The sequence below is a fragment of the Lacerta agilis genome, chromosome 11, assembly GCF_009819535.1.
Source record: "Lacerta agilis isolate rLacAgi1 chromosome 11, rLacAgi1.pri, whole genome shotgun sequence".
NCBI classification, from domain to species: domain Eukaryota; kingdom Metazoa; phylum Chordata; class Lepidosauria; order Squamata; family Lacertidae; genus Lacerta; species Lacerta agilis.
The window spans coordinates 60,896,627-60,909,818 of NC_046322.1; the positions used below are offsets into that span (position 1 = coordinate 60,896,627).

The window sequence follows — 13,192 nt, forward strand, 5'->3', positions numbered from 1 at the left end:
GTATATATAGTATAGAATATATTCTTGACATAACATACATTTATTTTACTGATACTCTCAATAGGAAAAATAACACAGTCTATTAAGCAGATGTATTATGCCTCCTTTATTATCACCAAGATCTCTGGATGGAGGAACTAAAGACATTAGTCCCAGCTATGCCTGCCCTCTGATCCAGAAAGGAACCAATTAATGATGGGGGGAATTCCATTTGGCATTAGTTGGCATTTAAATGGGCACTGGGTGATCTCTGGTGCCGGTGCTTTGAATATTTAATTTGAATATTTAATAAAATATCAAAGTTGTTCTATTTGATGTTTAAAATATTGATTTCTTAATTTTGGGTTCAAAAAAATAGAGGTCATCTTATACATGGGGGCATCTTATATACAGAAAACATAGAAAACTACGGCACTATACAGTAGAAAAAGAATGATATAATAAGAAAACATACTAGTCAATATTAAATGAAACACAAACTTCTTGCAGGGCTGAAACTCTGAAAATAGATAATTTGTTTTCAAGTATATTTCATGCTTATCTAAAAATTACCAGACTAATATAAGGTATAAACTGTCAGTTTGCATTTCTTAGTGTAGAAAGTATTGATCTGCTGTGCAGAGATCTTTCCTATTCTAATTAATTCAAGAGGGTTCTCTTCTTATTGCAAATAATATTCTTGACACTACTCACAAATAAGTGGATTCAATATGTCACCCACACAAATTCTATAGAACAGCATTGAGCCAAAGTGTATATATGTGGCATCCCAGAAAAATTATGTCTGCTATGAAGTAGTATCTTGAAACAATGAAAATGTTCACTGTCATTTTTTCACTTGCTTTGGGTTAAGAATTCCTTGGAACCTTAAAATGATATATGTGGGGATTCCGTAGTGGTTTCTCACGAGTAAACACGCTGGACTCTGGTCCATCTGTTTACAGGTTTATTGTGCAAGTATTTACAGTGCAGAGCTCAAAAGTTCATGTCCATCTTAGTCACTCTCCGATTCCAGAAGCAGCACTTTCCTGGAGTGCCCCCAGCAAAGGAACTTGGGCACCCCCCCCCCCGTCTCCTCCTTCCCTCCTTGCGTTTCACCCTAGTCTGGCTGCGTGAGTGTCTGGGCTCTGGAACATCCTCCAGCCCTCTCCCCTCCGGGCTTCCCTCCTGCCTTTCTTTCCAGCTGGATGCTGTCCCGCTCTCCTTGTGGCGCTGGGGCTCTGTGTCCTTTGACAGCCCCTGCTGGTCTCTGACGGTTCCCTGAGTATACTTGTTTTCCCCAAATAGTAAAGTACCAGCATAATTTATTATATAACTTTAACAAATACAAAATATGAACTCTTTAAAAAAATGCCCAACAACTGATTTATCACCTAACTAATCCTGACTGATTAGAGTCTAAATAACCTGGGTGTGCTTCAGAATAATTGAAACATGTAAAAGAACAAGGACATGAAAATTAATACAGTGGTACCCCGCAAGACGATGCCTCGCACAACGAAAAACTCGCAAAACGAAAGGGTTTTGCGAGTTTTTAGTTGACCTCGCGAGACGAATTCGTCTATGGCTGTTTTTCCGCAAGACGAATTTGTCTGGCCGAGGTACCACTGTGAGCCGCCCTGGAGCCGCGCGGTGCCCGCGTTTTAAGGCTCCAGCGAGCGCTGCAGCTTTAAAAACGCGGCGTCGCGCCGTAGCTAAGAAGGCTTATCTTTTGGCTCCGGTGGGGGGGGGGTGTTTTCCGCGTTGCGCCCACCATTTTGGATCGACTCAGACATGTGCAGTCGATCCAAAATGCCGGACGCGACGCGGAAAACACCCCCCCCCCCACCGGAGCCAAAAGGTAAGCCTTTTTAGCTACAGCGCGACGCCGCGTTTTAAGCTGCAGCGCTCGCTGGAGCCTTAAAACGCGGCGCCGTGCCGGTCGGGAGGGGCGCAGCTTACCTTTTGGCTCCGGTGGGGGGGGTGTTTTTCCGCATCGCATCCACCATTTTGGATCGGCTGTGCATGTCTGAGTTGATCCAAAATGGCGGACGCGACGCGGAAAACACCCCCCCACCGGAGCCAAAAGGTAAGCCTTTTTAGCTATAGCGCGTTTTAAAGCTGCAGCGGGCGAACAGTTCGCTCGCTGCAGCCTTAAAACGCGGCGCCACGCGGCTCTGGTGCCAGCCGGCGCCCCTTCCGACCGGCGCCCCTGGACTTTTTCCCCCATAGGAACGCATTAATTAAATTTTAATGCGTTCCTATGGGAAACGGTGCATCGCAAGACAAAATTTCCGCAAGACAAAAAGTCTTGCGGAACGAATTAATTTCGTCTTGCGAGGCACCACTGTATATGAAAACAAAAAGAGATGTCCTTTCCACAGTGGCTCTTACTAGAAAGTCACTAATCCTGACTTTAAGGGTAAAAATGATCTTTCTACAAGTCCATATTTATTAGGCTTCCCCTTGCCATTCAAGCAACACTATATGCATGTGAAAATAGCATCAAAATTATGTTAATTACATATGGCAAAACAAGAGAGATTTGTTTAATGATATGGTGCAAAAAGGCCAACAGTGCTGAACACATCATACTTTACCCCTATAACAGTATATAATGTGCATAATGTAACCATAAGCGGCATAAACAAATAAAAGAATTTTATTTTCTTCAGTTATCCTACTTTTTTAAAAAGAATCAATCTAATTAGTTTAACAGTGCTGTTATATCAATAAAATATTGTGCTATAACCAAACCAGAACATATTAACCATCACATACCAGAAGTATCATTGGTCTCTTCCATGTGGTTAATCCTATAATTCCCGATAAAATTACCTGCACCAATAAAAAACATAGTTATTAAGAAGTGAGAGTTCATCACCCATCATTTGCATGTTGAATAGCTGTAACTGTGAAACTCTAAAAGAGCACTGACAAAATTCTGATTAAAAGGGTAGGAGCTCAGGACCCACTGCCTCAGGTCACAACAGAAATACATATATGATCAATTCAGTGTGCTGCCTGTAACACACGTGTGCACCCTCCCAAACACACAACTCTTCACACCTGGATGGTCTATTGAAGAGGAATGGGGACAGTAGAGGACTCCCACATGCAGAAGAGTGTTCTACACCTGGGATACAGAGGAGAGGGGTTACAGTCTTGAGACTGAACTGTGTTCCCTTTAATTTCAAGGGTATTCCACACATTTTAAGCTCTACTAGTAAAGTACAGAAAAGCAGTTTCAGTGCTGAACGTAGGATGCCAATTTTCCTGCTTTGCTAATAGAGTCAAAATTTGTTCCACTCTTTCTTTTGCTCTTCAGTTGAGTAAGCACATACATGTCAAAAAAATAAATAAGATCCATTTCCAAGCAGAGATTAAAACACACATTTCTCTTAAGGATAAAATTGAACACAAAAGGATGTCCATCTAATTCTATCACAGAATGCTTTTAGTCAGGAAGCAAATACAGGTGGTGGATTGGCAAACTTTTAGAGAATTTTATCTTTAACAGGCCTTTATGTTCTTTATCCCTTTTACACTTTACATTATTAATTTTTGTTTGTTATTGATTTTGCACAATTTTGTATAAGGCTCGTGCTCACAAAGAGAAAACTTTTCTATCAGTGTAGGTTGTTGTTTTTTATATAAAAACATTTTTATTAAAGATTTTTTGGTTTACAAAAGTATGTGCAATGTCTCTTTTTTTCAAGTTACATTTTTCTACAGATCAGTTTCATTTGTTGAGACATTAGTGTTACAATAGAAAGAAAAGGGGGAAAGAGGAGTGTGGTTCAATGATAAATTCTGCCATCTGTGCTGTACTGATTTTCAAATCAATTTTGTTGCCCATATCAAAATTAAGTTAGTTGCACTTACATTCTCTTGAAATCAATTTTTAAAACCAATGAGACAAGAAAGTGGTGGCAAACTAATGCTTGCTTTCTAGATGATATAAGCAGAACTGCAATCTCTACTTTCATATATGAATCATAAACTTGCATAAATTTGAGAACTTTTAAATTTTCACTTTTTTCTTCTTGGTTATAAAAAAGATACTAAAAGAGGGGGCGTCATTAGCTACAAAACAAACATCTAATATGGAACGAAGCATCAGTATTCAAATCGCAGACCCCCACAACTGGTGGTTTAACATTAGAACAGAATTTTAAAACTATACAGACGGGACAATTGCAAGCCTGGATCCATAACATCAGGAATGATTTCCATCATCTGGGCAAGGGCAGCCCAGGTCCCTGCTTATCCTTCTACTCTTCCTTGATCAACATATTTGACCACATGACTTGTTCTTAAGACCAACTTCTGCATGAGGTGACACACCAAACTAAACACACAACACCCATCTGTACATTTCTCATTTAACCAAGGTTATGTGCGTAAGAGGGGAAGAGTCATAGCTCAGGAGAGCACATGCTTTGCATGCATATGGTTCCAGGTTATATTTCTGGCATCTCCAAGTTCAATACCCTAGAGAACAGCTGCCAGGAGGTATTGGCAGTACTGAGTTAGGCTCAGAATGAGGCAACTTCACCGTGCTTCTGACTGTTTCAGCACAGTACACCCTTTAGACACATGCAAATATTATGCATATTTTAAATTATCCTTTTCTACTTTGCATGAATTCTAAGGGCAGGTGGATAATTTTCATTAAGAAATTAATGTAACATAAAAAGTGTGTGTGTGTGTGTGTGTGTGTGTGTGTGTGTGGAAGTGCCAAAATTTGAGGTGGAGTTGCCATGAACTACAATAACACAAATTATGGAAAATGGAATTGTTTTCTTATCTCTGAGAGTAAATCAAAAGTCTAATTTAAAGCATTAAAAGGTATAGGGGCACATATAGAATCATAGAGTTGGAAGAGACCACAAGGGCCATCCAGTCCAACCCCCTGCCAAGCAGGAAACACCATCAAAGCATTCCTGACAGATGGCTGTCAAGCCTCCGCTTAAAGACCTCCAAAGAAGGAGACTCCACCACACTCCTTGGCAGCAAATTCCACTGTTGGACAGCTCTTACTGTCAGGAAGTTCTTCCTAATGTTTAGGTGGAATCAGTGGTACAATTACATGCTTTAGAGATTAGTCATGATGGGGTATTTAAAGTAAGAGTTTTCATTTACCATACATATAAACATTGTATTGTGGTTCTTTGTAAATAGCTGTCCTCCCTTGGTAGTTTGCATTACAGTATCATGGTCAGTTTATTTATATACTGCATTTCCTACAAATATATCTGTGCTCAAATCAATTCAAATAAAAAATCTAGATACAACAGCACAAATACATAACAAAAGTAAAATATCACTAAAACATAACAATTAACTGTCAAACTATAAAAAATAATAATAAAATTGTCCAGTAGCACCTTAGAATAGAATTTAGAATAGAATTTTATTTAAGGCCATAGGCCCATACAAATAAAAAACACATAGAAAACAGTTTGTGCAAGAGGGAACAACAGCTGCTAAAACCCCACAGTAACAATAAAATACAATAAAATAGAATGGCAAACTAAGCCTTAGCTAGCTTGTAGTGCTCCTTGGCGTCGCTTTTGGGTAAGGACAGCGACCAGGAACCTTGCCACTTTCAGGGTCGTATGAGCGTCCTTATCCTGCAAGATTTGGGCAAGGTGGAATTCTGGTGGGGTGCCCTCTAGTTTCTGTATGATTGATCCCAGCAAATTTGCCCGTGGCACGTTGAACAAGGGGCAAGCGAACATAATGTGCTGGAGAGACTCCAGTGTCTCCTTATCACATTCGCACATGGCGGAGGCTTGGCCCTTTGAGAATCTATGTCTCAGGACATTGGAGGGAAAAACATTGAACCTCGCTTTGGTGAAGGCCAGTCTATGGACAACAGTCGAAAGGGAGGAGAGGTATGATGGAACGCAGTAAGTTAAGGTGATACCAATGTTCTGGGGCGAACAAACACCTCCCCCCAGCATATAATTTTGCTGTAGATCGATGTCATCCAGTCTTTGGCGGATCAGTCTTTGAGCAGTAGTTTGATCTAATTTTAGGGAATCTGAAGGAGAGATTCCATAACTCAGGAGTTTGGCATGAATTCTACTAGTCCAAAGGCTAGAGAATTCATCTCGCCATAAGCATTGGACAAGGTAGTGGCTTGGTAATCTATGCCACAATGTTAGCCAATAATTGAAGACTTGCTTCCACAGGCAAGTTTCTAAGGATACAATCTTCAATTCTAGGCGAATGGCTGCATTGCTTACACACAGGGGGAGCATTAGGAGCCGGCGTAGGAATTGATTTTGCAGCGTCTCAAGAGGGGCAAGATCTGTCATCGCAGCCCAAAGCGGGGCAGCATAAGCAAGCACGCTCACCACTTTTGCCTTAAACACCTTTAGGGCTGAGGGAACATGCAAAGCTCCATCCGAAAAAAAGAATCGGAGGAGCGCGTATGACAGAGTTTTGGCCTTGTTAAGTAGGTGTTGAATTTGAGCTTTCCACCCCAGATTGTATTGAAAAATAACTCCTAGATATTGGAATTTTAGAACTTGCTCTATTTTTGCTCCGCCAAGCTTCCATTCGTATAATCTCCGACTTCTGGAGAAAATCAGAATCTTGGATTTAGCATGGTTAATAGTTAATTGGTTGAGTTGACAATACGTGGCAAAGATCTTCAAGGCCCTGGTTAGTCCAACACGTGAGTAAGATAGAATTACCGCATCGTCCGCATATAAAAGGAGTGGGCAGCGGTAGTCCGCTAGTCTGGGCGTGTGTGTACTTGGAGATGAGTTGACTAGAGGTGCTCGCATGTCGCTGATGAATAGATTAAATAGGCAGGGAGCCAGTATGCATCCTTGGCGAACTCCCTTGTTTATTGGTATCGAGTTGGTGAGGTCACCCGCAGGAGTAAGTCTCACTCTGGCAAGGGTACCTTCGTGGAGCTGACTTATAAGCCATAAGAGTCTTCTATCGATACCCTGTTTTGCAAGTTTCTCCCATAGGATATTTCTAGGAACGCTGTCAAAGGCTGCCTTTAAGTCTAAGAAGGCGGCACAGAGGTAGCCCCGGGGAGGGGAGGACACCTTAGAGACCAACTAAGTTTGTTCTTGGTATAAGCTTTTGTGTATCTGAAGAAGTGTGCATGCACATGAAAGCTCATACAAAGAACAAACTTAGCTGGTCTCTAAGGTGCTACTGGATATATATATATATATATATATATATATATATATATATATATATATATATATAACAATTAACAGTTCATTTAACATGTACCAAGATTTAAGTCAGCGTAAAGCCCACCAATAGGTCAAGTAAAAGAATTTAGTAACTTCACATCCAAAAGTAGCCCCAGAGCTGAATACCTCCTGGCAACACACCCACCCACTCATCCACTTTTATGTCACAACACAAAAGGCTAGGGGGTCATTCCATGAAAATGAGGGGGGGAATGTAAAAAACTTTTTAAAAATAATAATAATTTCTTTACATGTTAAGTTTGTGTACACATATCACATTGTTTTGGCAACAAAACAAATTATTCCCAGAATGCTTCATTCCAAGATGGCCACCACCTGAATGTAGCACATGTTGCAAATGAATTTATTTTTGAAGTTAGACATACATTAAAGGTAAGATTAAATCTATTCAAACCATGTAAACAATTATTGTAATATGTATACTGAAAGCTTAAAATGTCATCTTTTGATTGCAAATAGTCTATATTGCTCCAATTACGTTTTTCATTGGTATTGATTGATTTTAATTATTGATGATGAAGCTGTAACATGAGTTACCAAAACAAGTTATTTTTAGAATATCTTCCTGAATTGGAGCTTCAGAATTAAACTTTTCTGCATTTTCCTTCTAGGCAATGGATGCAATGTAATCATGTAAACATTATAATTTTATAACAAAATCGAAAATTCTTTCTAGTAGCACCTTAGAGACCAACTGAGTTTGTTCCTGGTATGAGCTTTCGTGTGCATAATTTTATGTTACAGTTTGTGCCCTACAAACACTATCAAAATGTGTACTGTGAGTTACCGCAATTATGGTAACTCACGTTACAGTGCTCAAATTTTGCATTCTAATTGCTCTCTTTTCGGAAAATTACACCTGTGTGGCACAGGATGAAATTCAAAGTGCCCACCGGAAACAAAACCAAGTAAGCTTGTTTACTTGTTCAATGTGGTATAGTGGGAAGCGCCACCCATTGGTTCTTGCTTCTAACAACCTAGATCATTCAAAGGAGACAGTGGTATGTTACATAGATTTCATTTTGCAGCAGATTCCTAAAGAAGTTGACATAATTAATGTATGGTCTGATGGACCGAGCTCACAATTTAAGAACAAATATGTTGTGGCTGCAATTGCTGCTCTTGAAGAAAAGCACCACAAGAAAATAAGGTGGAACTACTTTGCTACATCGCATGGCAAAGGCCCACTTGATGGCATAGGAGGGACCATTAAGCGTCAAGTTTGGAATGCAGTGAGAGCAAGAAAGCAAATAGTTTTCAATGCCACTCAGTTTGTCACCACAGCAGCCAAAGTCTCTACGGTGAAAGTAGTGGAGATCACACCAGGCCAAATCATTAAAAGAAATGCTACATTGAATACAATGAATATTTTCAAAGGTGCACAGCCAGTGTAGGCCATATCAAAGATGCACCATATTAAGATTCTGGAACACAAACCTATTTGCTCCATACTTTCTAAAAATAGTGATGCAGTAACTAAGCAGACCTATGAAGTGGGAGTTCTACCTTCATTTAGTTCTAACCTTCCTACTGTTGCAAGTTCAACAGTTCCTGCTGATATTAAGCTTGGATCTTGGGTAGACAGTGAGTTATGAAGGAAATGTTTTTCCAGGAACTGTGAAAGACATTAAAATTGCTGAAGAGCAGCAGGAGTACAAAGTTAGTGCTATGAAAAGAACTGGAAATTTCTGGACATGGCCCATGCCTGCTGATGAAATATTTTACATCTGATCTAAAGTCATTGGCATAATTTCCCCACCTACTATGGTTAAGGCTTTTATAGATTCTAAACTGTCTCTAACATTCATGTTTAAATAAATATTTGTCAAAATTTCCTAAGTGACAAGAAAATAATTATTTACCTTCATAAAATTCCAATGTATTAAATTATTATTTGAAAAGTAACGTGCGTTACCATATTATGTAACGTGAGTTACCATGAGAAAAGTTATTCAATTAATAACCATTGAAATTTGAAATGCCTGACCACTATGCTATGAAAGGCAAGGTTTCTGTAATACTGTTACCTAAAAAGTTTTTTTCTAAATTCCTCATAAGAGGAGGAAAAAGAAAAAATGTGGGTACATAAAATTAAGCTGTCCAATTCATGTAACGTGAGTTACCACACAAAAATAATTTTTATTTTTAATATTTTGAAATTAATATGAAAAAGGTAATAAGCTTTTATAATAACCAGGTATGTATTATATACACAATTATTTTATTCAAGATTGCTTCTCATTTACTATGTTTAGATATTACTTAATTGTTGTAATCATAAGTCAAATGTAACGTGAGTTACCATGGAATGACCCTAGGAAGGTCTTTGTGAAAGCAGCTTCCTTATGAATACTCCAAGGCAGGTGGAAATGGCCATCTCTTGGTGACAAACACAGCCTCTCTCCCCTCTTCTTAGAAACTCAAAGGCCCAGAAAAAATCCAGAAAGAACCTGTCCCCTCCTTTTCTTCAAAGTCCCCCCACTGAAAAACTGGAAATACTGAAATGTTTTTCAATTGTGAAGTATTTTATTTTATAATGGTGAACAAAGCATTGAAAACAAAGTATTCATATGTTTCATCTCCCAAAATGATTCTTAAAACTGTAAGGACAGACTATGTACAGTTTCTGATCACTACAATTCATGTACACTGAGGAAAAGCAAGTTCCGAGTTGTACACTAAGAGTACCACTATCAATTGTGAGAGGAAGATGCACTTCTACCTTCTGAAGGATGCCACTGTCACAAAAGAAGGAAGCTATCTTCTTTGGTTGTGACCTTCCTCAATTGTTACCAGAAAGTGGGTGTCTGACATATCTCAACAGGAATGTTGTTCCACAGAACAGGGGCAGCCACACCAATAATGATAATAATAATAACAGCCCTGCTCATGAGAGCCTTGGAATCTGCAGGTTAAACTTTCCTACAGACCGCAGCAATCTCCTGGATGTATAAGAGATAAGCCGGTCTCTCAAGTACCCTGGTCCTGAGCTGTATGATGAGACATATATATTTTCCCAAAAACTTTCATTTTCTACCTCTTCTGGTCTAGAGGTGGACAAGAAATTAGAAAGTAGTTTCCCCTCTGTTCCATGCTGAAGCCTCACCTCATGAGACTAACCCTTATCAATGACAGGTAGGTAGCCATGTTGGTTTGACATAGTCAAAACAAAATAAAAAATAAAAAAATCCTTCCAGTAGCACTTTAGAGACCAGCTAAGGTGCTACTGGAAGAAGCTTATCAATGAGCAACTATCCACATGGGCCCAGACCCACCTGCATGTAAGCAGCTATAGACTACTGCATTCACATAGCATCCATCACCTGCTTTGAAGGTCTTTGACAGGATACACTCCCCCCCTTCCCCAACTCTACTATCTCTGCAAGAACAGGCACTTGCATTTACTAACACTCCGCAAAAATAAAAATGTATCTAAAAATGCCTTGCGTTAACCTAAATTTATGACTAGAACCTGAAATGATGCTCTGCAAGGTTTTAGCTCTCTGGTTACAAAAAAAGGGGCTAGGTGCCCAAATTATATATTATTAATTGTGTGCCTTTTGTGTTTTTTAATGGTATGAAGAACAGTTGCTCTTTTGTTCAAATACCGGTAATACAAGATGCACAAAACTTTAAATGCCTTGCAATGGGTCAGACCATTGGTGCACACTGTCCGGAAGTGCCTCTCTGGGGTATCAGGCAGGGTTTTTCATCCCTACGAGATGCTGTTGATTAAACCTAGGACTCTCTGCATGCTGAGCACATGCTCTACCCCAGGGGTTGGCAAAATTTGTGGCGTGGGCCAGTTCACGGTCCCACAGACGCTGTGGTGGGCCGGAGTGTGCGCGTGCATAACCAGCACATAACCAGGCACTTCATAATCAACTGGTATAAAAATGGTTGTATTTTAAAATTTATATATATTATTTAATTTAAATAACTAAATAATTAAGATGCATAACCTGGAAAACTTAGGAGGTAATAATGAGGTTCCCATTATTTTCATTGAGCACTGAAGATACATTATGTATTTCAGCAGTCAAGAGTTTTATGGGAGTACTGTATCTTCAGTTCTGAAAGTTAACATGATTTGCAACCCTCAGAGACAGGGAGATGCAGCACACAGAAAAACAATTTCTATGGAAATCAATAATTATTATTGTGCCTTGTGCTTGGGATCAAATATCATATGATAAATGATATTTATCAAATGATATTTACAAAACAAATCAACTGTTCTCCACACGAGGAAGGTTCATGGAATGAAGCAGCCACAGTTGTCATATTAATACGTGCATAGGTAAATAGGCGCAACCGGATGTCTCCTTTAATCTTCTTGCAGGGGGCGAGGGGCACTTACCGAGGAGCCGGCCCAGAAGGGGCACGAGTTCTTCACCTGCGGGGAGCTGCTGAGAGACAGCGCCCCGAAGCTCAGCGCCACCAGGCAGCACCCCAAGATCAGCTGCAGCAGCCCCAGGGACAGCAGAGGGCGGGCCGGCAGCAGTCCCGGCCGAGGCGGAGGCGGCCTCCCCGCCCAACGGCAGGCCCCGCCGGGGGAGAGCGCGGCCGAGCGGGGCTGAGGCCACCCGGAGCGGGACCAGCGCGGCCGGACAGCCGGCGGCGGCACCGAGGAGGCGGAGGCGGAGCCAGATCTGGGCGCTTCGGGCGCCGCCGAGAGCCGGGCGAGCGGGCAGCAGGAGCCCGGCAGCACCACCGGCAGAGACATGGGCGCCGGGCGGGCGGGCGGGCGGAGGGAAGCGGCCTCGCCAGGCGCCCCCAGCCCGCCTCCCCCCCTTCGCCTTCGCCTTCCTACGGGCGCGTCCCCTCAGCGGCTCCTCCGCCCGCCTCCAGGGGGGCGACTTTCAGGAGCCAAACTCTCCCCGTCCGCCGCCACAAATGGCTCCCCTCCAAGGCGCCACAGGAGCGGCTCCCCTCGCCTGAGGCAACAAGTGCGTGGCCGTAGCAGCCCCTTTAAAGGCACGCCAGCGCCCATGCCCCGCCCCCTCCACGCTCGCTCCTCGTCCCGCAGGCGCGCCTCCGTGGTTCTCGGGGACGCGCCCGCAGGGTGGCGCTCCCTCCCCCGAGATCGCCTCTCGCTGGGCAGGCCGCGCCCACGGCTTTCGGGAGGAGCCTCCGTCTCCGTGAGCCCCGCAGGGCTGCTCGTCCCCGAGGGCGCCACCCAGTGGAATGTCCTGGAACTGCGCGGGGGGGGGGAGAGGGCTCACCTGCAGCAGCGCCAAATCAGCGCCGGTAGCGGAGAAGGATTGACAAAAAGAACCGGGGAAAGGCGGCCTGGTACCTGAAGAGCAGCTCCCCAAGAGCTTTATTGGTGTCCTGGGAAACGAGTTTTTGCAGGTGGCTTAGCTGAGATCCGCCGGCAAAGGTGCGTTTCGCTTCGGAGCAGCAAGCGGCTTCAGAGTTGCAGCAGAAACCCGTTTGGAAGGGAGGCGGCGACGCTGCTGCCCCGCTTGGCTCTCGAGGGGCAGCTAAGCACAGGGGCGGGGCCAGGACGGGGTGGGCGGAGCTCAGTCCGCGATGCCCCGCCCCCCGCAGCAAGTGCGGCAGGCAGCCTCCTCCTCGCCAGGTCCGTGGCTGAAAGCAGTGAGAGAGACGGGTGAAATGAGGCAGCCTTTGTTACCAGGGCCATCTTGAGCATATCAGGCGCTGTGGTGCAAACAGGGCCGGCGCGTCCATTAAGGCGAACTAGGCAATTTGCCTAGGGCGCCAAAATGGAGGGGGCGCTGGCCAGGCTTGGGCGGGGGCGGGACGGGGCGAGCAGCAGCTTCTCTGCTACAGCGGAGAAACTGCTGCTTGCCTCTCCATCACCCCCACCTTCCGCTAAAGCAGGCTTTGGCGGGAGGGGGGTGCAGAAGGTGGTTCGCCTAGGGCGCAAGAAGCCCTAGCACCGGTCCTGGGTGCAAAGATCACTCCAGCGCCCCCCCCCTCCCCTTTCCCAAACT

The 13,192-nt window shown here is 43.1% G+C and overlaps 1 protein-coding gene across 1 annotated transcript in view; it reads right to left on the reverse strand.

The window, feature by feature from the left end:
* Positions 1–11,977, reverse strand: part of FAM189A2 (family with sequence similarity 189 member A2) — a 37,084-nt gene extending 25,107 nt beyond the window's left edge. Inside the window, exons 1-2 of the mRNA XM_033163984.1 lie at positions 11,593–11,977; positions 2,761–2,817 (exon numbers count right to left, since the gene is read on the reverse strand). Of these exons, the coding sequence (XP_033019875.1) occupies positions 2,761–2,817; positions 11,593–11,958 (423 nt within the window). The 5' untranslated portion in view covers positions 11,959–11,977. The remainder of the gene's footprint in view (positions 1–2,760; positions 2,818–11,592) is intronic.
* Between the last annotated feature and the right edge of the window lie 1,215 nt (positions 11,978–13,192).